The sequence below is a fragment of the Buteo buteo genome, chromosome 19 (assembly GCF_964188355.1).
Source record: "Buteo buteo chromosome 19, bButBut1.hap1.1, whole genome shotgun sequence".
Taxonomy (NCBI): Eukaryota; Metazoa; Chordata; class Aves; order Accipitriformes; family Accipitridae; genus Buteo; species Buteo buteo.
In genome coordinates this window covers 25,524,830-25,547,595 of record NC_134189.1, presented here as the reverse complement: position 1 = coordinate 25,547,595, position 22,766 = coordinate 25,524,830, and the positions used below count along the sequence as shown (strand labels likewise).

The 22,766-nt window shown below is 44.6% G+C and overlaps 1 protein-coding gene across 3 annotated transcripts; it reads right to left on the bottom strand.

Annotated features, from left to right (window-relative positions):
* MANSC1 (MANSC domain containing 1) lies at positions 1 to 21,204 on the bottom strand. Of its 3 annotated transcripts, none has more exons than XR_012653637.1 (4): positions 20,722 to 21,204; positions 19,726 to 19,866; positions 13,390 to 15,935; positions 1 to 246 (listed from the first exon to the last, which is right to left on the bottom strand). XR_012653637.1 is itself a non-coding variant. In XM_075051755.1 (3 exons), the coding sequence occupies exons 1-3, from the start codon at positions 20,939 to 20,941 to the stop codon at positions 14,938 to 14,940; spliced, it is 1,359 nt and encodes a 452-aa protein (XP_074907856.1). In that variant the 5' UTR covers positions 20,942 to 21,204; the 3' UTR covers positions 10,818 to 14,937. The 3 variants fall into 3 exon arrangements, 1 of the variants encoding a protein (XP_074907856.1); XR_012653636.1 differs by lacking the exon at positions 1 to 246 and adding an exon at positions 9,567 to 9,681; XM_075051755.1 differs by lacking the exon at positions 1 to 246 and having other exon boundaries at positions 10,818 to 15,935.
* Positions 21,205 to 22,766: the final 1,562 nt, after the last annotated feature.

Genomic DNA, 22,766 nt, shown 5'->3' with positions numbered 1-22,766 from the left:
TCAACAGCAGTACCTGCCCGAGGCCAGCTCTACGTTACAAAGCGTTGTCCTTGACTCTCTCAGCCGGATGAAGTAGCCTCCTCGTTCCTGCAGCTGACTCGAGCAAGATCCACATGGATAGTGGAGAGGACGGGCTTCCCATGCGAAAAGGTACGTAGGCAGTAGACAACCCACATCTAACCCGTGTTGTCACCACGAGATTTTGCAGGAGCAGGCAGGAGGAGCACACCTTTATATTTATTTTCACTGTTTAATTGGAATCAGAGAAGTACAGCAGATCTGTAATGAATTCTTCATATCTTAATCGCACCTCAAGCCTGAACCCCTGCATCACAGAACACATCTCTCTACATGCCATTCCCTCTCACATCTTACCTGTTTCTGCTGGAAACACCCTGCCTGGTTGCTCTCACTCTTAAAGATGTCTTCCCTGCTGTCTGGGCTGACTGGTTTTATTTTTAGCTTTTGAACATTATATGCTGTCTCCCCTCACACTGGTGCATTTCACTGTTTTTCTGTGATTCGAATTCCTGCTTGGATTTCCTCCAAGCCATTTAATGATTATTGGCTTCACCTCCCTCAGCCTAGCCCCTTTTCCCCCCACAGCCTGCATAGACACAATCCTCCTCTCTCTATTCTAGGGAGGAGAGCCTTTTTTGAACCCTTTTCCCCATCAATGTTTAGGATTCAAGACCAAGCCTATCTCCTAACTGTTTCTCAGCTTTACTTCTAATTCATAGATGTAGAATTAACTCTATGGCAGAGGCTTTTACAAAGTAAATAGGAGGCAAGATCGGCGCACACAGAAAAGTCTCCGACAGGCAAGGTTTCTCTGAGGTGATTATGTTCCTTTATTTGAGCTTAAAGTCAAAGTAAATGGGAGTGGAAAGGGAATGTCTCTTTTATTTTAGTAAGAAGCTCCTCTTGTTGGCTGTAGTTATTTTCATTAACCTTAGAAAGAGAAACCTCGATTTGCTGGCTCAAATCCAGTCCAAGGCTCCAACTGCTAAGAAACCTCCAGAGCCTTACCCTTGCCTCCAGACTTAGCTGGTGGCTCAATGATACAAGAGCTTTCACAGGATTTTTTTTTTATACTTGGGTTCGTTCCCTGGTTTGGTCGGTGGCCTAGCCTCACAAGCAGTTGTGTCAGCCCACAGGACGGCAAGGGACAGCAGCTGGAGCTCCTGAAACCAGCAGTGACTGCCAAAGTCACTCTATCTTTGAACTGTGCCCTGAGTTCCAGTGGAGACAATGGGTTCTTTTGTAGGACTGGACCCGAAGTCCCTAACGAGCAAAAGCTGTTAGGATAAGATGGCTGCTCAGCAAACGAATTTGTGGCTGCCCACATCACAGAAGCCACTATCATAATTAGCTCTCTCGCTGAATGTCTCAACAAGAATTAATGGGCATGGCATGGTGAAATCCTGGTCCCTCTGAAGGCAATGGCAAAATTCTCACTGACTTCAAAAGGGCCAAGGTTTCATACTGAAACTCAAGCTCAAGTTCTCTCTTGCCCCCAGCAGGAAAGTCTACAGCACAGTAGCTTGGGAAATGGGACGTGACGTAGTGATGACTTCACCAATGATGCCTGTTACAGCCATTTCGCAGATAAGATAGGACACCCTGACTTGTGGCATCACGACCTTGCCACTTTGCCTAGGTTATACAGTTTATAAAGAAAAACGCTTCATCCAACTCTTACCCGAAACAAGGTCAGCTCTAATAAATGTGGTAGATATGCCTGATGAAGTTTATCCTGTTCCAGGAGTGCAATGGGTTCACCATGGTGTTCCTCCTTCAATGAACAGAGTACCAGATCATCTCCTTCCTCCTGAAGTTCAGTAACAAGCGGACATACTTTTCCCCTCACTTCTAGTCCCATACCGTATGAACTGCACCTTTTCACCAGGACATAGGCAGATTACAAGCAGATTTGCTTGGACTGATAGTCAAGTCTCTAGTCCAGAAATTTTCCACAGGCCACGAGACCTCACTTGTTTTTGCAGTTACTGTCTGCAGGGTTCCCCATAGTCTGTCAAACCACAGCAAAAACTAGCACTCCCACTACTTCTGTGGCAATTTTCCCATCAAACATACGATCAAATGCCCTTTTTTTATCACATACAGAGTTGCCTCTTCTCCTTGCGTTTCAGTACTAACTTATTTCTACCCCCCTCCCCCTGTTAAGTATAATACCCATTCTTTCTTTCCCATCTCTTCTACCAGAAGAGGTTGCCTGGTGCCCAGGATGAGAACTGCATTTCTTTGTGGCTAAAAAAAACCCGCTTACAACAAAAACTTCACAGAGGAGAAGGTGCTCGAGTTCAGCAGCCCATACAAGCAAGCTAGTCCAACAGGAATCCAGCGATATCCCCAAGGGGAAATATGAAATAAGATGACCTGAAAGGCTTGGGCATTTTCTTTACGCCTTTGCAGGAGCATTTGGACTCCTGCTGATGGTGCATCCAAGGTCAGGCTGTCTACCTACTACCTCTTTTCTCCTCTTCCATCTCCCAGGGAGTTGAAAACAGCACTGCCTGAGGATACGCTTCTTCAGTGGTCGTGTTTTCAGTGTGAACCATGCAGGATTCTGATTTTAATTTGGCACTGCCCACCAGACCACAGGGCAAGTCCAAGACTTTCCTTGTGAATATTTAGCCGTGGCTACATTTCAAAGCCAAATTATAAAAATGTCATTTGAGTAAGTTATAGTTCTAAAATTTATAAAGTACTTTAATGCTAGGTTGATACAGTGAAAACATCCTTTTAAAAGAGCTCACATTGCAAGCTGACAGACACCAAAACATTACTTTGTTTTAGTTTGCTCAAATTTTCAAAACCAGTCAGCATCTGGGCTCTATTAACCATACCGTGCGTGCCTTTTAAGCAACAACAATTTAAGAATATTTCCTTTTCAAACCCCTTTCATGGAGTTCAGCGTTTTGCAATATGCATCCATAATATTTAACAATTCTGCTTTGCACTGCAGCCTTTGAAGTTTAAAAATTAGTTACTGGTAAAGCGTACATTTGCTCGCACTCTTTTAGTCACACAGATTAATGACTAGAATTTATGCCTATGGTCAAGAAAGGTAAGTCACTGTGTCACAGTAATTAGCAATCTTTCCTACAACAATTTTCAATCTTTATGTAATGTACACAGTGTGACACACCATCTGTGCGTAGGAAAGAGCTCATTTGCAACTTGAAATAGCCACTTCTGGGCTAACATGCGGTACCATGGAAGTGCAGTTTATGGCAAGCAAAGGGACTCATCCCTCTCCAGTTCAAACTCTGGGAGGAAGAATCATATTTATATTTATATTTCATATTTATATATAATATTTAGATCTATATCCATGTTCATGTTTTATTTATACTTCTTATTTATATTCATATTATTTATATTCATATACAAATTAGTCTGCAATTCAGTCAACACACTAAGCACCTCAAGAATATGGCTATGGATCATCAACCATGATACCTCTTCAGGGGTGGGTTTTTTATTAGCTGTTAGGTAAGTTCTCGAAATAGGCTGGAAAAACAAGGTGAGTTCCTCAGAGCAGAAAAGAGTGCCCTCTAATGGTTCATATTTAGGTTTAATGTCTGCGATGTTTTATGAAGCCCTCTTTTAAGAGATTTGTGAGGTAAGGTCACACAAACGCAAGATGTTGGAACAATTTATTGTTTCAGGGAAAACACAAATCTTTTTTACCCTCTTAATTGCTTTATAGGTAGTAATTAAAAATAAGGATGGAGGCATATTCTTGGTAACATTGTCATTAAATTACCATTACCTAGGATTTCTTAGAGAAAAAATTGATGCCTCTGACAATTCAGAACTATTACCCATACTCTATTCGATAAGTTTTATGTTCCACTGTGGAAGTGTGTTTCAAGACCTGGCAAGGTAGCATGCAGGACATATATAAGTCCCCCAGTTTATTTCAGAATCATAAAAGTGATTGTGAATGCCCTAGAGCATACCACCCTTGAATGAGTAAATTTCAAGGACAAAATGCTTACTTTTTTTTTTTTTAATCTTTATATCAACTAATCACAATGTAGATAATAGTTTTAATTATTCCTTGCTCACTTCTCAACTAAAGCAATCCCAAGATATTCGACAGTGGCTGATTCTACAGTCTATCCCTTTTTAACAATCCTTGCCAGTAATTTAGTTAGTGAATTTCTGGTTTATTAAAACCATGGCGATCTTTGCACCAAAGCTGTACGACTTGGAGGGAATGGCTGAAGTGGAAATAGAGTGCCAGATTCTCCCCCCTACCCTGCTATCAACTGGCAGCAGCATGAAGTGCAGGATATGCTGTAACCACCCCTGCCTCCACAAAAGATACTTGAAATATAGACACAGGACACCAAAAAGCTTGGCACACGTTCGCCCTGGCCATTAGCTAAAGTGTCTCCCATTATTTCATTGCCTGTTAGAGCAGGGATGAATGTGGGTCCTTAAGCTTGTACTGGCTCCGTATATAAAGGTTTTTGTGGCTTATGGCCTGTAACTCACTCTTCATGTGATGAGGGGATGGAAGAGGCAATTATATATGGTTGAATATTTGCTGCTTTTCCATCTCCATTAGTTCTTTGAATAATTTTCTTACAGTGTGGACTTTGATAAAGACTCTTCCAGAACAGCTGGCAACTGAATATAGATAAGTGACAAAGGAAAACACAGAGAAAGACAGACCCACTCCCCAAGTATATTTGTTAAAACAGTTGCGCCTGCTATAAAGATATAATTGAAGGATCATCATATTCCATTTTGGAATAATTAGATTATATTTTCTCCTCTCAAGAAAAAATAGTGATTAGAGTGAGGCTATCCAATCCATTCCTCATCCTTCCTTCTTCCACCCCCTCCCCACTCAAACCTACAAAGACAGTATTTGGTCACATGAATCTTTGAATAAAAGACAGGGAATTGTGTCTGAATAGCCCTGACTCATAAAGCTCCTTCCAATGCCTTTTTCAGTGCCGGAGCTTTGCAGTTAATGCAACTTCTACTAATTTTTTTCCTTACTACAATTGTGAAAAATCTAATACCTTTAGAATGATCTGAAAAGAGCTTACACAGAACAAAATCCCCATTTAATCTTGGCATATTAAGAAATCTTTTCTTTGAACAATACATTTAAAATTCTATTTTCCCAAAACATTTTTTTTTTTAAGATAAGTAAAGCTCTAAGTATTGAAAGAAATTATGATTTAGAGTCCTATCTTCATTTGTGGTTTAGGAACCCTGGCACTTTAACTGGAGGAAACGTTAGTGAGGATATGTGTGCATCCTATGGTACACTCTGGCAGTAGATCATTAATTCAGTATATCAAAAGGTGTTCCAGTCACCATGTTAAAAAAAACAATGGGAGCCACAGACCCAAACCACTTACAGATAAGAGAAAAAAACATTTGCAGAGCATCATATATACCAGGTGTTTAGTTGTTGCTCCCACTTTGTGTACTACCCCTCAGTTCTCAAAGTCATAGAACCATAGAATCACAGAACGGTTTGGGTCAGAAGGGACCTTTAAAGGTCACCTAGTCCAACCCCCCTGCCATGGGCAGGGACACCTTCCACTAGACCAGGTTGCTCAAAGCCCCATCCCACCTGGCCCTGAACACTGCCAGGGATGGGGGATCCACAACTTCTCTGGGCAACCTGTTCCAGTGTCTTGCCACCCCCATGGTAAAAAATGTCTTCCTTCTGTCCAATCTACACCTACCCTCTTTCAGTTTAAAATGGTTGCCCCTTGTCCTGTCACTACGGGCCCTGGCAAAAAGTCTCTCTCCATCTGTCTCATAAGCCCCCTTAAGTATGGAAAGACCACAATGAGGTGTCCCTGGAGCCTTCTCTTCCTCAGGCTGAACAACCCCAACTCTCCCAGCCTTTCTTCACAGGAGAGGTGTTGCAGCCCTCTGACCATTTTCGTGGCCTCCTCTGGACTCGCTCTAACAGGTCCATGTCTGTCTTGTGCTGGGGACCCCAGAGCTGGACGCAGAACTCCAGGTGGGGTCTCACCAGAGCGGAGTAGAGTGGGAGAAACACCTCCTCAACCTGCTGGTCACGCTTCTTTTGATGCAGCCCAGGATACAGTTGGCTTTCTGGGCTTCGAGCGCACATTGCTGATTCATATCTAATTTTTCATCTACCAGCATTGTCAAATCCTTCTCCGCAGGGCTGCTCTCTACCCATGCATTCCCTAGTCTGCATTGATATTGGGGATTGCGCCAACCCATGTGCAGGACCTTGCACTTGGCCTTGTTGAACTTCATGAGGTTTGCACAGGCCCCACCTCTCAATCCTGTCAAGGTCCCTCTGGACGGCATCCCTTCCCTCCAGTGTGTCGACCGCACCACACAGCTTGGTGTGGTCGGCAAACTTGCTGAGGGTGCTCTTGATCCCACTGTCCATATCATTGATGAAGATACTGAACAGTATCAGTCCAAATATGGACCCCTGAGGGACACCACTTGTTACTGATCTCCACTTGGACATTTAGACATTAACTGCAACTCTGGATGCAGCCATCCAGCAAATTCCTTATCCACCAAACAGTCCATCCATCAAACCTGTATCTCTCCAATTAAGCGACAAGGACATTCTGCACATTCTACAGCTTTTACAAAACAGCAAGGTTTGGGCAACGTGCACTTGCTCTCTATTTATTTGCTTTACCCCAGTGAGTCATCACAGTGTACAAGCAGAAGAGCTGTAGCTCTTGGTCTCGTTCAGTGCCCCAGCAGCTCCCCTGGTTTATGCACAGAAAGTTTAGAGTACTCAGCTATGCATCTGCCAGTCCTTTTTATTATTCTTTCCATTAAATATGTGCCATGGTTTATACTTACATGAACACAAAACGTTTGAGACTCATGCCTATGGTGTAGTTGGAATGCTTGTTATAGCTCTTTGAGACAAACAAAGGACAAAATCTATTTTTTTCTGAGATACTGTTTTTTTGTTTCAATAGATTCAGAACGACATCTTCATGAGCAAAAAGCACTTGACATTATGCAGCCCTGGGTCTGTGACATATGGATCATCCAGTAATTATTTTGCTACAAAGATACCATTTCAAAAGAAAGTTTAGAACATCAAAGTTCAAGTTTAAAATACTCTTCAGTTTTAAACAGGAAGATCTGAAAACTAAAGCAAAACACAACCTAGCAAATACAAAGGCAAATTCCCATTTTCTTTCCCTGTGCAAAACCTCCACTCTTGAGCAATATTGGATAGACAATGGAAAGGCTGTGCAGAAAAAGAAGCTACAGGACAGATACTGAGTTGTCACAACTGATGGCAATAGGGTAAAATAAATGTAAGTTGAGCTGAGTTAAAGATTGAAACAAAATTTGTTAAATTTTAGGTCAAAAGCCAAATGAGAAATATGCAAAGTCTTTCCTGGAGAGACCTATCTTGTTTTACCAGGTCTATTATGAGACCTGCAACCAAGGTTATTTCTAATTAGGACTTAATCAACATTCAATCAGGTGAAAATTAACTAAAGGAAAAAAATAATCAGGGTCAGTTACAAAGTTATAACCTTTACCCCAAAACCAAGACTCATCTTTTGAATTCAGCTTTCAAGCCTACGTTCCTTCTACAGTCTCAGCTGGAACATAGGTGTCAGCCGGGAGCACAACAGGTCCAAGAACAAGTGTGTCACTTGCCAGCTGATGCACGGTGACTTGCTGTTGTGCAAGGTCACAGACCCCAGCTGCTGCATCTGCCCACTCTAACCCCATCTGGATTGCTGCCCAGGATAGCCGCCTTCTACGTTCCGAATGCCTGATGTTTTCCAAATCAGGAGGTGCTCCAGCCACGAGGAAGTAAGCTGCACTGTAACCGCTTATAGCACTTATGCGCTTTACTGGTTGCTCTTTTTGCTATAGCTGGTGTATGCAGACTGAGTTCCTGGAAATCACTTTCGTTACCAGTTGATGGGGTACCCACTGGAGATGTCTGCTGTCACCAGTGATATCCAGTTTTGGTGACTGCAAAAACATCATGGCACTTGAACTACCCTCAAACTCACCCTTGAGACGGAGTCTACAACATAATTCTGGGAAAGCTTACACTCTCTCTGCTAGACGTAGCATGTGGATAGACTTCAACATTCAGGCCTGTCACTTTTCAAACTCTACCATCCTTTACAACACTCACTTGAATGGGGTATACCCTTGCTTTATGTATTTGTCGGTGTAGGAAAGCTGCATGTGTATCTTGTTAAGTTTAGTAGGGAGCAGCATAGCGCGAGCTGTTCTCAGTTTTTTAAGACTATACCTCACAAACAAATTATTTTTTGCCCTTTCTAAAACGGAGTGCTCCGTAAAGGCAACATATAGCATGTGCCAAATCTGGAGTCTTTCCAGAAATAGTAGTGAGTTATCACGTGGTGGAAAAACATTTGAACTCCTTATTTTGTGCCCTGAAACAAAACAAGGACGTAGTTAAATGGCATAGTGAAATAATCAAAAGCAGCTGGGAAAATGGTCTTCGGATTCTTTCAGAAATTTTACCTCTGGGCTGAGAAGTCCTGTCATCCTATAAGGCGATTGTTTTGGAAAGTTATGAGCCACTAAGTGGAAGGACTTGACTTATAGCCATAAAGTATGTGCTGGAGGACCTCCCACTGACACCAATGGGAGTTCCACGCACAAAGACAGAGCAGCAGACAGCCACTGAAGTAAAGGAATCATCTCATTCCTAACTTCCTTGGGCTACACAGGACTTCAGTAGTGTCAGTGGAACTTGGATTTAGGGATAGGGAAAAAAAAGGCTCTTTCATAAAAGCAGACAGGAAAGCTTACTTGGAAACTAAATAAGAGCAGGCAAGCCTATAGGAAATCTGTGTCATAGTCAGGGGTTTTCTACCATCTTCCTAGCACAAGAATAAATGTTTGAACTTTGTGCAAATTTTCATTTTCAGTGTTGCTGAGAAGAGTTGCAAAAGTTGCAATGTCAAAGTCTAAGCACCGCTGATCACATCCTTCTTTCAGTGTAAGTGGGGCACAGGGGCACAGAGTAAACCTGGTGCTGCTCCCGGTGGCTTTTGAACGTTCAGCCAGAACTCGGCTGCTTCTCTGATGCGGCAGGTACCAAAGCACCTTCTAAGTCCTTACACCTTATATAACCATCCTTACCATCCTAGCATTTTGAAGAAAAGACCTTTGTGGTCTTCAGAGTGACTGTTCAAATCTGCAAATGTTTCAAAACATGCCTATGGTTTAGCCAGTCTAACCTACAACATCCTGAAGTTGTTCTGGATGTTAACTGCTTGTTAAATTTCTTTGAGAAAATAGAGAGTGCACAAATTATCTGATGGCTATTCCTGGGTCTTGTCAGTATGATAGAATTTTCAATTTTCTATTAAAAACACAGCAAACCAAAAAGAAGAGGGATCAGAACACCTTGGGCATGGCATATCTAAACTCTTTTGCCACTTAAGACAATGACATTTTATAGGTTGGAAGGAGGAGAATAAGCCTCGGGGTTTTTTTTTCATAAAGTGAGCCAATATACAGGAAACAGTCATCCAGCATAGTTGTACTGAAACTTAAAAATATGTTTAATCATCGTTTATAATATCTACCAAACACAAAGAGGACAAAGAGCAGCAGTTTTAGGCTTTGCGCTTTGATATCCTCAAGAAGTGTAGAGACCTAGAAGAAAAAATCAAATTTAGACTGTGAGATAAGAGTGAGCGTAGGCTTCCTGAAGATGAAGGAAAATTTTCAATATATCGTAATCCTTCAGGGGACCTACCCATCAAGGGGCTGGTAAAGCATCTGGGAATAGCATGTACACTCCTGAAGGGATGTGCAACAGTTTTAAACAATAAGGGGACGCAGCTATCCCATAACTATCAATGAACAGGGACGTAGAGAAGTATATTACCTGTATGAGAGAATGAGTAATACATAGGAAGGGCCCAGCATTCTAGGCCAATTTCAGGAGCGTGACAGAGCACAAAGTATAGCTCCTCTATATGAAGGGATACTGAGTGGAAACTGTTGACTGCAAACTATGCTTGTATCAGCATGGAGTGTGGGATGGCGGGATCAAAGCAGTATCTAGAGGTGTCATCAGATTCAAATCTACTGAGATGGTTTTGTACGAGGAGGAAAATAAGATTCAGTTTTGAAACTGTCTTCTTGTGTAATTATTTTTCCATTTTTTTTGTTTGTTTTGTTAGTGGGTTAGTGCATTGGGTTTGCGTGGCAAGGTTTTGGTAGCAGGGGGGGCTACAGGGGTGGCTTCTGTGAGAAGCTGCTAGAAGCTTCCCCTGTGTCCAACAGAGCCAATGCCAGCCAGCTCCAAGATAAACCTGCTGCTGGCCAAGGCTGAACCCATCAGTGATGGTGGTAGGACCTCTGGGATAACAGATTTAAGAAGGGGGGAAAATGTTTCTGTGGGACAGAAACTGCAGCCAGAGAGAGGAGTGAGAACATGTGAGAGAACAAACCCTGCAGACCCCCAGGTCAGTGAAGAAGGAGGAGGAGGAGGTGCTCCAGGTGCCAGAGCAGAGATTCCCCTGCAGCCCGTGGTGAAGACCACGATGAGGAAGGCTGTCCCCCTGCAGTCCATGGAGGTCCATGGTAGAACAGATATCCACCTGCAGCCCAGGGAGAGAGGACCCCATGCCGGAACAGGGGGATGCCTGAAGGAGGCTGTGACCCCGTGGGAAGCCCGCGTTGGAGCAGGTTTTCTGGCAGGACATGTGACCCCACGGGGGACCCACGCTGGAGCAGTCTGTGCCTGAAGGACTGCAGCCCATGGAAGGGACCCACGCTGGAGCAGTTTGTGAGGAATCACAGCCCGTGGGAAGGACTCACATTGGAGAAGTCTGTGGAGGACTGTCTCCCGTGGGAGGGACCCCACACTGGAGCAGGGGAAGAGTGTTGAGGAGTCCTCCCCCCGAGGAGGAAGGAGCAGCAGAGACAACGTGTGAACTGACCCCAACCCCCATCCCCCATCCCCCTGTGCTGCTGGCAGGGAGGAGGTGGAGAAAATTGGGAGTGGAGTTGAGCCTGGGGAGGAGGGAAGGGTGGGGGGAAGGTGTTTTTACGATTTAGTTTTTATTTCTCATTATTACCAATAAAATCAGGTTGGATAAATTAAATTATTTTTTCCCCAAGTTGAGTCTGTTTTGCCCATGATGGTAATTGGTGAGTGATCTCTCCCTGTTCTTATCTTGACCCATAAGCCTTTCACTGTATTTTCTCTCCTCTGTCCAGCTGAGGAGGGGAGTGATAGAGCAGCTTGGTAGGCACCTGGCATCCAGCCAGGGTCAACTCACCACAGTTAGTAATTTACTTGAAAGAATCCCGAGTATAAGCATTTCCCGCTCCTAAAGGAATTACAATAAACTGAAGCATCTGAATTTGAAGAGAACATGCTATACTGAGTTTGGAGCCCTTTGAGGTAGGGACTATGTGCTCTTCTCATACATCTCAAATAGATCTGCAATTTATTTCTTTAAGATTGTTTGCAGTGGTTATAAAATTTGGGCTTTCTATTTGCCCTACTGTACAATACCACAAAACAGGTTTGTTCACCACTGTCTATATTTAGTTATTTACACACTTCATGTTTGCTCAACACTATAAAGCAACAACATGAAAACAAGCAGCTACAGCATTTATTACACTCTCCAGGTGATTAGAGTCAATCAGCTTTTGGCCTGCAGCCATAACATAACTGGTTACCTTCAGAAAGAGCCACCCCAAGTGCACAGGTTGTAATCATATCATGATGGCTGATGATCCAGTGACATTAGTGCAGTGCACAGTTAAGACCACAGGAGACATCAATGGAAAAATAGAAGAGTGCACAGGAATTTTAGATAGACAGTGTTGAAAAGCATAAAAACTGGATGGATTTTTTACAGTTACTCTGTCTCACTCCTTTCTGTTTCATTATACAAGAGCATTATCCAGACAAATAAATTAGCTCCAAAAACGCATATAATTAAGCAGCATAGTTGAAAGAATGACGATAGGAAATCTCTCTCTCCTGCTCTGTTAACTGGCAATGCCCATATGTGACTAATAGTACAATCTGATTTAACATTATTAAAATAGAGAAGATAAAATGCTTAGTTTTGTTGCCTTCTACAGCTGTTCACTACCACTATATGATATAGTAAGAAGTTTTAAAAGTGCGCGTATATAATCCTCCACCCAGAACCTTCCAATAAAAAACCCAGCTTTCCTATAAAATATTTTTGCAATGAAATAGCCATTGATAGGAAAGTAAAAAACCAAGCTAATTAAAACATTTTTAAATTGGCATCCTCAAAACCTGTCAATTCTATTTAATAAACTGTTGTTGCCCTCTAGTGTTCAAACATAGCTTCAGCTTGTAAATGGCCCTCCAGAAAGATTCAAACCGGTCACCTAATAATTCCGTTTTTCTTAATCCAACAAGACAAATGGATGGCAAAATAAAAAGGTGTTTCAGTACACCTGCCTAATACCTACATTTCCATGCTCAAACATAAAACAGGATTTTTAATGTAAGAACATTTAAAGTTGTTTGTTTCACTCAAAAACTGTGAAAGGCCACTCCACTCAGCATCCCCACTGAATTAGTCATGGTACCTGTGCACCTCTCTGCTTTACTTCTGCCATTCACCATGCTTGACATACACTGCTGTTTGGGTTGGAGGGCAATGTTCCTAATGATATTAGCCAAATACGTGCCCAGTGCTCTGAACGACCCTGAGATATGCCTGCCTGCCTTCTCTTGAATGTAGCTCTACTGTACTGTACCAATTAATACCAACCATCTCTCCCTCCAACAAATTAGTTATTACAGCAGAAATGCATAGTGAGGATTCAGGGGTTGTTCTCAGCACCTCTCCTGCAATAAGCTGCCATAATGGCATCAGCAACATAGAAGGCTTCTCGCAAAGTTGTAGTTCTTTTGGGAGAAAACTGCAGTCAACCTCAGCACCTGCATTTTTACAGCCCACAACTGGGCCTAGTACTTGTCATTTTATTAACTCATTTCCCAGAAATGTTGTTACCCCTCATCACGTTCCTTGACCAGAAACCTTTGAAAATAGCTATTAAAAAAAAAAAAAAAAGGAACTGAGGTTAAACAAAGTGCAGTCAAGCTGATAAACTTGAGATACTTTTCTTTTGTAATTTTGTTCACTTTTAAAGAGGTTATCCAGAATGTTTTTCATTTAAGCATTGTCAGACTTAAGCAATGTAGAAGACCAGCTGGTTTTGTATGTATAAAGCAATTTGCAGCCTCCATATATCTTGACATAAGGAACACTGACTCTTCTTTGATCTTTGAATAATGGAATTTTCAGAGAATTTTCTGCATAAAGTTATTGTTAGAGCTCTCAGAAAACTTACCTTGAGGCCATTTTTGGATCACGATTGCTTCCCACCGCACTAAGCTTGACAGATCTAAGAACCTCTTGGACATGAGTCACATTTCATATTTTCTAATAGAATTATTTCCTTGTATTCATGAGGCACCCTTCTTTCTCTGTCCTGATGTTTGTTGTAGATTATGCTGCCTGCCACATGGATACTCTGAGATCTAGTCTTTCATTCTAAAATCAGATTCAGACTGGGTGTGTGTAAGGGGAAACGTAAATAATATAAACTGGAAGTTGCGTAGCAAGCAGTAGATGCTCACACGTACTCTCACTCATCTCTTGTTGCAGAGGTGGGGAAACATATGGAGCAGCTATGCTTACCAGTCACATGAAGATGACCCTAGAAGTGAAGAGGGTGTGCTTTGAGAGCTGGTAAAAGTTCTGCGTGTTTGGGAGGGACAGCAAGTCCAGCACTTGCAAGCAGCTCTTTCAAGAGCCACCAACCTGGTGAGGGAAGTCGGAGAACACCGGAAGCATGAAGATAACGCAACCTTGTTCATCTGCTCCTGCTGACCATAGGAAACTTCTTTGAGGTTGGCACCCTCCTACAACATAGCCACCATTTTCCTTTAAAACTTCTTTGCCTCCCCTGAGATGTCCAGCAAAAGGAGACCACACCTTCCTGTGTGTCTTCTGCCAATAATACAGGTGTTGTCTTTGCCAAGCCCCCTTACAAGTTTCTGCCTGCTCTATGATCAGGTGCTGAGCCTCAGCCGTTAGGGACTTTGGTACATTAGAACAGATTCTCTCTCATGCATATGCCAAGTCACTTGGTCACGCCATTACTAAGAGCTTGACTGCAGCTTGGTTTACTTTGATATGATAAAAACTCTTTCTCTCTGACACATATTGCAAAAAACCAATGTGCTACAGGGTGGCGAGCTCTTTGGAAAAGGCAAACTCAGACCTGCAGCACGTGGTTTTAAGGATAGCTTGAGATGTATGCAGAAAAAAACATTAAAGATACATATATGTCCATAAACTATACGTAGCTAAGGAAAATTAAGCTATGTTACGTGTACTACAATTTTTACTGTTTGTACCTAAAACCATTTGGACGCAAAGCTCTACTACTAAGTACTCCTTTAAGGCTACAAACAGAGTAAATAGGATTGCCAGACAATCATGTAACACTGTGGCATTTGGTGCAAACAGCACTGAAAATTCTCACGCGCTGCAGAGGTCCTCAATTTATTAGGTGTACTTCTATTCCACTAATCTTGTCACAGTACAGATTAAGCTCTTGAAATGCTTTTTCTCCTTAAATATAAGACCTTCTTAGCTTAACTTGGATTTGAGTGTTTATTTTCAGGATTTAGTAATAAATGAAAAATGATAGACATTACAGTTCAGCATAGAAAGAGCAGTTCTATTCCCCACCAAAGCCATCTGCCGCTTTCCCATTAGCATCCAAACCCCAAATCTATCCTCTTCTGAGATTTCAGTATCTACTGTTGCATTTCATAGTTGTCCTCTCAAAGATGACAGATGCTCCTTACAATCTTATTCCCTCTCCCCATCATACATCAGCATACATTCCATTGATCAAGTAATCCAGCCTGGTATAATGCCTTTTCTGAAGAGATTCGCTTATTTTCTTCCCTGTCAGTGCAATAACTAGCAACAGGAATATCACCCCAAAAAGCAAAGCCGCTATAAGGCTGCTTTTTTCTCCCAGCTGAACGACACCTTTCCCTCTCAGAACACTCTCTGGCAGGTAGCTTCCTGAATCAGAGGGGTCATAACCCTGAGGGTCATTTTGGGAAGCCATGGGGGAATCACTAGTAGACGGAGCGAAACCTGACAAAGAGAGGAGGGTAACCTGGCTGGTACTGTTGGAAGAGACAACTGTTGGCTCAGGAGGCATGGCTGAAGTTCTTAGCCCCGACGGGGTGGTAGCAGATCTGGAATTCGTGGTCATCCACTTGATTGTAGAAGTAGAGGAAGTTGCGGGACTGGAAAGAGGAACACGAGTAGCAGCGACGCTGGTGGCAGGGACACCAGGTTTAGCTCTAGCAGTCGCAGTAGGTGGAAAGGTAGCTGTGGTGGTGGTGGTGACAGGAGGAGGTTCAGCACCACCAGGACGCAGAGAGATTGTACGGGACTCCAGTCGGGTGGTGCTTGTAGGCAGCGGAGTAAGAGTAGTATTGCTGTGTTTGGGAGCGCTAGACTGAGTGGTGGGGAACGAAGCAGAGAGGTTTCCAATTTGAACAGCGGAAGACGTCTTTGGTGGCAGGTTACTTACTTTCTGCCTTGGGATGGGGTCTAAGCTCTCAGGATGTTTTGCCCTTTGAGATTCAGGAAAAACGGTATGAACTTCAGCGTTGTCTAAATGCTTGCCCACGTGGTTCAGGAGTTCAGATGTCTGAGGAGAGACAGATTGTTGCAAAGCAGCAGTAGGATTCTGATGGCTAGTCTGACTGCGGGAAATAAAGGCTCCAGCATCCAAAGACAAAGAATACCCATTTGAAGAAAAGTCCTCACTTTTGAAGGTTGTATCCTCTGACACATGGGCATCTGGAAACAGAAAGGAAATACCAGTATTTAATTATTAATCTCTCTTTGACTCCTACAGGCTTACTCTATTTGTATTTCTCAGTAAGAGAGAGATAAGTGGGCTCCAGAATGTAATGACTAATGAAACTGAGGCATCAAGATCTTCCTTTCTTTAAAATATGGAGAGTGACTTTTAAATTCTGTCTGTGTCACAAGACCCATCAGCCTCAAACCTGGGCATATCAGACCCTGATGCAGCTTCTTACACCATTCACCTGTGCAGAGCAAGCATCCCAATCTGATTGTTTTATACTCCTATTGCATGCATGTAAGCCTTTATTTAGAGGTAAAAAGCAGAGTGAGTAGGCCCATTGCCTTCAAACCTTTCTCCACCTCTGTCAGTTAAGAAGTAGATATTACCAACCTCACTTTTGTCAGACATACACATTTCCACCTAGCCAAGATGATTATAATAGTCCCCTTTCTTGTAATATCCAAGCACCCTGTGATTGCTTGACACAATTCAGTTCACATACAAAAAGTGTCTTATGATACGAGGTGGCAACAATATCCTCATTTTATAGGCGATTTTATACACATACTGATTTGTAGGAAAGACCTTAGCTCCTATTGCCATGCTAGAAGAAAGACATTGCTCCGAGAGTCTCCAAGGTATTTGCAGTGAAGGCCTCCACAAGAAGCAGACTACACTTTATGATTTCTCCAGAAGTCGATATGTATTCCTTGCAGAACAGGTAGGTGAAGGTCTTTCAATAGAATTTGGAAGCAGGGCAACAGCATTATGTGACAGAGATTTCATACAAATGATAATCCTAGCAGCTACCTGATTCTACACAGGTATTATAGAGAGAATTCAGGTGAGCACGAGTTCTTGGAAAGACTGGCTAATTGTTATAATTCAGATTTATATACATGTATATATTAATTTTATAATTGTATTTATAATACATATTATCATTCAGCTGCCACACAGAACATTTAAAAGAGAACATGCTCTGAAGTAGTTCTGACTCTCACTCATCTCTTTTTTATAGACAAAAAGAGGTTTGTTAACTGCACTGGAATTGAAACAAATAACAAAAAGTCTACGACATTTTCATTGTCACTTTTTTCTCAAGTAGGAACTCTTATCTAGAGGGGTGGATTTATGTCAGTTTTATTATACATACAAAGAAGCCTAGTTGGCTGCTGTCTTAATATGTATTTCCAAGCCCTAAGACTTCACAAAAAAAACGAAGTGGAAAAAACCCCACCAAAAACAACAAACCAAAAAACTGGCAATGCTTTAAACAAGAGCACAGCAACTACTTCCCTTGAACTATAGACACCAATTTTAATCCTACCCTTCCAGTCAGGCACCAGCTTGTAAGCAAAGCAAGATCCTAGATAGAGATTACGGACTCCAACCACAAGGTCTGACTTACAGAAAGCCACGCTCTGTTTTTAGAGAGTGGCCTTAAATAACAAAATGTTCAGCGATTACAGAAAAAGAAACTGTACGGCCGAAGATGCCCAAACTCTCAGCTGCTTCTGCAGCTCTGGACACGCTTCCAGACCAGCGAGGAAGTGGCCTGTCACCACCAGAGTCAGTCCTCAACTCACTTTTTCCCTGTTCCCGATGCACTCCCAGGGATGCTCCCCCCGCCCCCCGCGTTTAAACAAACGGCGGATGTCGTGTGACAGCCACAAAGCGCTTGCAGCATGCTATGGCATCGTCAGTTCACTCGCCTGGGCAACAGCTAGAAAAGCCCGGAGCATTCACGCAGCGTTCAAAGGACGGGTGGAGGGAGCACAGGGAGAGGGAGGCTACCTGATGAGTCCCATACAGGAGTTAAGTATCACTGATGCTCTGCCGCACTTGGATTAATTAATGTAACTGCCTGCATTAATTAACTCTACTCCACATTTTCAGCATCAAACATTGATTTTATAGTATACTTTTGTCTCCATTTTAGACTACAAGCTCCCAAATGTAATTGCCCAAAACTGTTGCGTGTGAGGCCCAGCTGGGGTATTAGGATAGATAAGCTTGTTGGTAAGAAAGAACAAGGGCGCTACACAAGTCAAACTTTAAAAAGAGATTAAAAACCCAAAGTGGTCCTGCTGGTATCTCAAATCCAATAAGCTGCATTAGAAACCAAACTTTAGGTTGTCACTCTTCAAAAACAAACTAAACACCTCCTGAGCATACTTTGCTAGAACCCAGCAGTCTTGCCTGGGTATCTTGGTGGGGTGGAAAAGGCAAGTGCCACAAAAGTACATGAACAGCAGAAACCAGAGATGTTATTACTTTTTTAGCAAGAGCTCTTTGCAACTAGGACCAGGAAATGTTTTACTTCCCAAGCCATAGGTTGTTTCCATTAGTTAGCAGCCACAAGGATAGTTAAAAAAAGAAAAAACAAAATTTCATTACCAACATAGCATTAGTATTTTAAGTTGCCTTATTACCAGTAAAGCACCTTTCCCCCTTTTAGTTTGGTTTTCAGGGTAACCACATTCAGATTCTCATACAAAAAAACGAAGCTTGAAATGTTTGTCAGTACCAACGCCACCCAGGTGCCACCTTTGAAAACTTCTTAGGAACATAAGGTAAATAAGCTAGCGTAAAAAAGCTAGCATAATCTTTCCATAATTCAATGTTCACAGAAGCTAAAAAAATGCAAAATTAAAAAGAGATGGTATAGGCAATCAAGTTGTTAACTAAGCATTACACTACATGCAGGACAAAAGCACAAGCATGATTACATTTCTTGTTTATTTGTTTGAAACCCCCATATGCTTCTAGGGGAGAAAGAGCTGGAGAAAAGAATAGTTCTAGCGATAATTTTACAGGCATGTAATTCATTTGTTGCACACTGCTTTTGCCCAATTCCTGTGTGATTATGTTTGCACAAAAATATTTGGTAACATTATCTGAATAATCTTTCTACATATCTTGCTGTCACTCCTTGCATAGTTCCCCTTGGAAAAGTTCTCTTTTTCAGCAAAAGTTCAGTCTCTGGAAATACGAAATTTCCGCTCTCTCAAGCAGCCACACTGAAACCACCTTGTGAACTCTTGGCAGGAGGACAGTCTGATTATCAGTTTCTTATCTGAGCCGTTCAAACAGGTCTGGTGCAAGTCAACGTCAGTCAACAAGTAAGACTCACTATTAAAAATCCCACAGCACATGACAGATAGCAAGAAATTTCTGAGTGTGCGGGCCACATGCCATAAAGTTTTGAGTTTAGGCAGTTTGCATCTGCGCTTCAGGTTCCCTAACTGAAAGCGGAAGATAATGATTACTATTGCCAATTACTCAGCAACATCACAGCAGTGCTCCGAGGCTTGCCCAACATTTGCTCAGTGTTTCTGCCTGCTATTCATCAGAGTAGCATGGATCCTTTGAATACACCGACAGCTTACAAGGGCATTGTATTTCCATTGCGTTCAGTGATAACTCTTCAGCATTACATACAGGAAATTTTCCTTCTTGAATATATCAAGATGGAAGTGGCTTCTTTTTGTTTTAAGCAAGGGAAAATTATGAGGAGTTCTGAATCTAACGTGAAGGAATTTCATAAGGGTTGGGATGTTATTCCAGCTGGGAAGCTGGGCCCATGCAGGAGCTCACCACACACCTGCCCATCCATCTTCCACAAAGCAAAAGAGCAGCACTTTCAAATTACGGTGCTTGGCTTAGAACATTTTACCAAAAACGCAACCCCCAAACATTTTCTGGTCACTACTGAAAACTCACAGGTGCAAAAGTCATCTAGTGTGGGGACTGGTGGCTCTCACGGTTATTTACCTCTCGTTATCTTGTAGCTCACAAATCCTGTCACGGGTTTCATCGGACAAGCCTCTGTGCTAGGGCAGTAAAACAGGTAGCAGTTTGGATGTGCGCTTGTCCTTCGAGCATCAAAAATCATCAAATTGCACTTCTTGTCTCCTGCAAAACATGATAAATACATGTTTCAGCAATAAGAACTTTATAGCATCTTGATAACGAGCTCTAGTTTGTGAGTAAGAGGAAAACTACTAATGTGTAACATTTCTGCAGGAAAAACAGCCCAGGACTGCAAAAGAATGGCCCGAGGCCAATACATGAAAGGTCGTACCTCTTCCCGTACACATGAGCTTGGGGAAATAATGAGTCTAATTCCTCATCCTCCCCTCACCCACACCACACCGGCACTACTTCCTATATAACAATTTCTCACTTACAAATCCTGATAAATCTGAAAACCTCTTTGATGTACTCAAAGGGAAGGAAATGATTTATATGTTTTTCCCTATCCCATCCCAGAAACCGCTTGGCTTGTCGCCGATGGAGGAGTCACCTTTACCACTGTCATTTCTCCTTGCTGCTCTACCTCCTGCTGCTGCTCCGAGACCTTGATGAGAACCAGCGGTCTCAGAGAAGGGCAAGCACTCTCATTTTTCAGCTAAAATTAAACACCGCGCAAAGTGTCGCTTACTTTGTAGAGCGTCCCCCAAGCGCAGCTCGCGCGTCTTCGAGTTAGGGGACGTGAGAGGTTGTAACATTTACAACTACCACCGTTTCTTTGCTGCAACCACGTTCCTGAACGCTACGGGGTCTTGCGTTAAGACCCAACACCGCGCTTGGCGAGCAAGCTGGTACTCGTCGCAGCGGGCACGAAAGCCTCAATTAAGGCTCCTGTGCTGACTAGAGAGAGCAGCCTCGTCCCTTCTGCCTGAAAACGCCGCGAGCCCAAACTTCAGGAGTAATTCCCGAGCGGCCGCACGTCGGACTCCGGCAAAGGGCCGCGGAGGAGCCGGTTACCTGAGAGCTCCCCGCCGGCGCAGCAGGCGCGGAGGCAGGCCGCCGCGGTGGGGGCGTAGGCGGGCTCTGCGCCCCGCAGCCCTCGGCCCAGAGAGACGTCGATGTCGATGATGGCATCTTCCATTTTCTCCGCGGAGCACTCCTGACCCAGGGACGGGCCGGCCATCAGGCAGGTGACCGCCAGCAACCGAACCGGCCACCGGCTGCTCCCGGCGGACATGGCCGGGGTCGCTGGGCCGGGGTCCCGGCGGCGCCGGGACGGCGCCGGCCCCGGGGCGCCCCTTTTACCACAGACGGGCCGGGACCCTCCTCGCACGGAAACCGCCGTTCGCCGCCGCCTTCCCCAAGCGCCGGCAGCCGGGGAAGCGGCTTTCTGGGGGCACCTTCGGGCTGACCCCGCTCCCCTCTCCCCGCCGTCCGGGGGCGGGAGGGCAGCGGAGCGGCGGGGAACGGCGGGCGACCCGCCTCGCCTCGGCCCGGCCCGGCCCGGCCCGGCGGCACGTCCGGGAGGAGGGGCCGCGGGGGAGGCGGGCACCGGCCGACGGCCTGCCCGCCCGCCTGCCTGCTCTCCTGCCCGCCCGCCTGCCTGCTCGCCTGCCCGCTTGCCTACCTGCCTGCCCTCTTGCCTGCTCTCCTGCCTGCCCTCCTGCCCGCTTGCCCTCCTGCTTGCCCGCCAGCCTGCCCTCTTGCCTGCTCTCCTGCCTGCTTGCCCACCTGCCTGTCTGCCCTCCTGCCCTCTTGCCTGCCTGCCCTCCTGCCTGCTCTCCTGCCCGCTTGCCCACCTGCCTGTCTGCTCTCCTGCCTGCCCTCCTGCCCTCTTGCCTGCCTGCCCTCCTGCCTGCCCTCTTGCCTGCTCTCCTGCCCACTTGCCTACCTGCCTGCTTGCCCTCCTGCCTGCCCTCCTGCCTGCTCTCCTGCCCGCTTGCCCACCTGCCTGTCTGCTCTCCTGCCTGCCCTCCTGGCCTCTTGCTTACCTGCTCTCCTGCCTGCCCCCCTGCCTGCCTGCCCTCTTGCCCGCTTGCCCACCTGCCTGTCTGCCCTCCTGCCCGCCCTCTTGCCCTCCTGCCTGCCCTCTTGCCTGCTCTCCTGCCCACTTGCCTACCTGCCTGCTTGCCCTCCTGCCTGCCCTCCTGCCCTCTAGCCTGCCTGCCCTCCTGCCTGCTTGCCCTCCTGCTTGCCCTTTTGCCTGCCAGCCTGCCCTTTTGCCTGCTCTCCTGCCCACTTGCCTACCTGCCTGCTTGCCCTTCCTGCCTGCCCTCCCGCCTGCCCACCCTCCTGCCTGCCCTCTAGCCTGCCTGCCCTCCTGCCCACCTGCCCTCTTGCCTGCCTGCCTGCCCTCTTGCCTGCTTGCCCTCCTGCCTGCCTGCCCTCCTGCCCTTCCCACCTGCCCTCCTGCCTTCCTGCCCTCCCGTCTCTTTGCTACCTGAGTAATCCTGTTCAAATCATAGCCAAGCACAGGGTATTTGCTGAACAGGCGTTGTACGGACAAGCCAGTCTACTGGGAGCACGGATTAGTGGCTTAGCCAGTCTTCTCTCAACAGCCTTAGTGCAATTGCTTGCTTAAGTAATGTTTTTCCTTGGAAATTTTTCATTTCCTCTTTTAATTTTTTTTTCTTCTTCTTATTTTTGGGGCAGTGTTTAGGAGTAAAAGTGGCCCGGAGAGTAAGGAGTGCAAGGAATAAAAAGACTGCAAGGTATAGTCCTTCTTTTTCAGGTCTCTCACCCTTAGAGAGAAGGATGAGAATGCTATGAGTACTTAGAATAACACAGTTATGTGTAAATAAAAGACATTTCCTTTTTAGGGACGGTCCATTACATGAAGAGATACCAAAGGGCAGGTCATTTTACATACTGCAATGGTCAGAGTAGAATAATGAAAAAAGGGCCTCTGGTTGTGCCTCTGGCAGACATCCGCTGTCTACTTTAAATAAACTTAAATCGAGGTGAGATTTCTTGCTTCTCTGAGATCCTCCCCTGGAAGGGGTGCAGTGACGGCGGCAGCAGCAGCATCCGTGGGCACATCCTGCTTCACGCTGCCCTGCTGC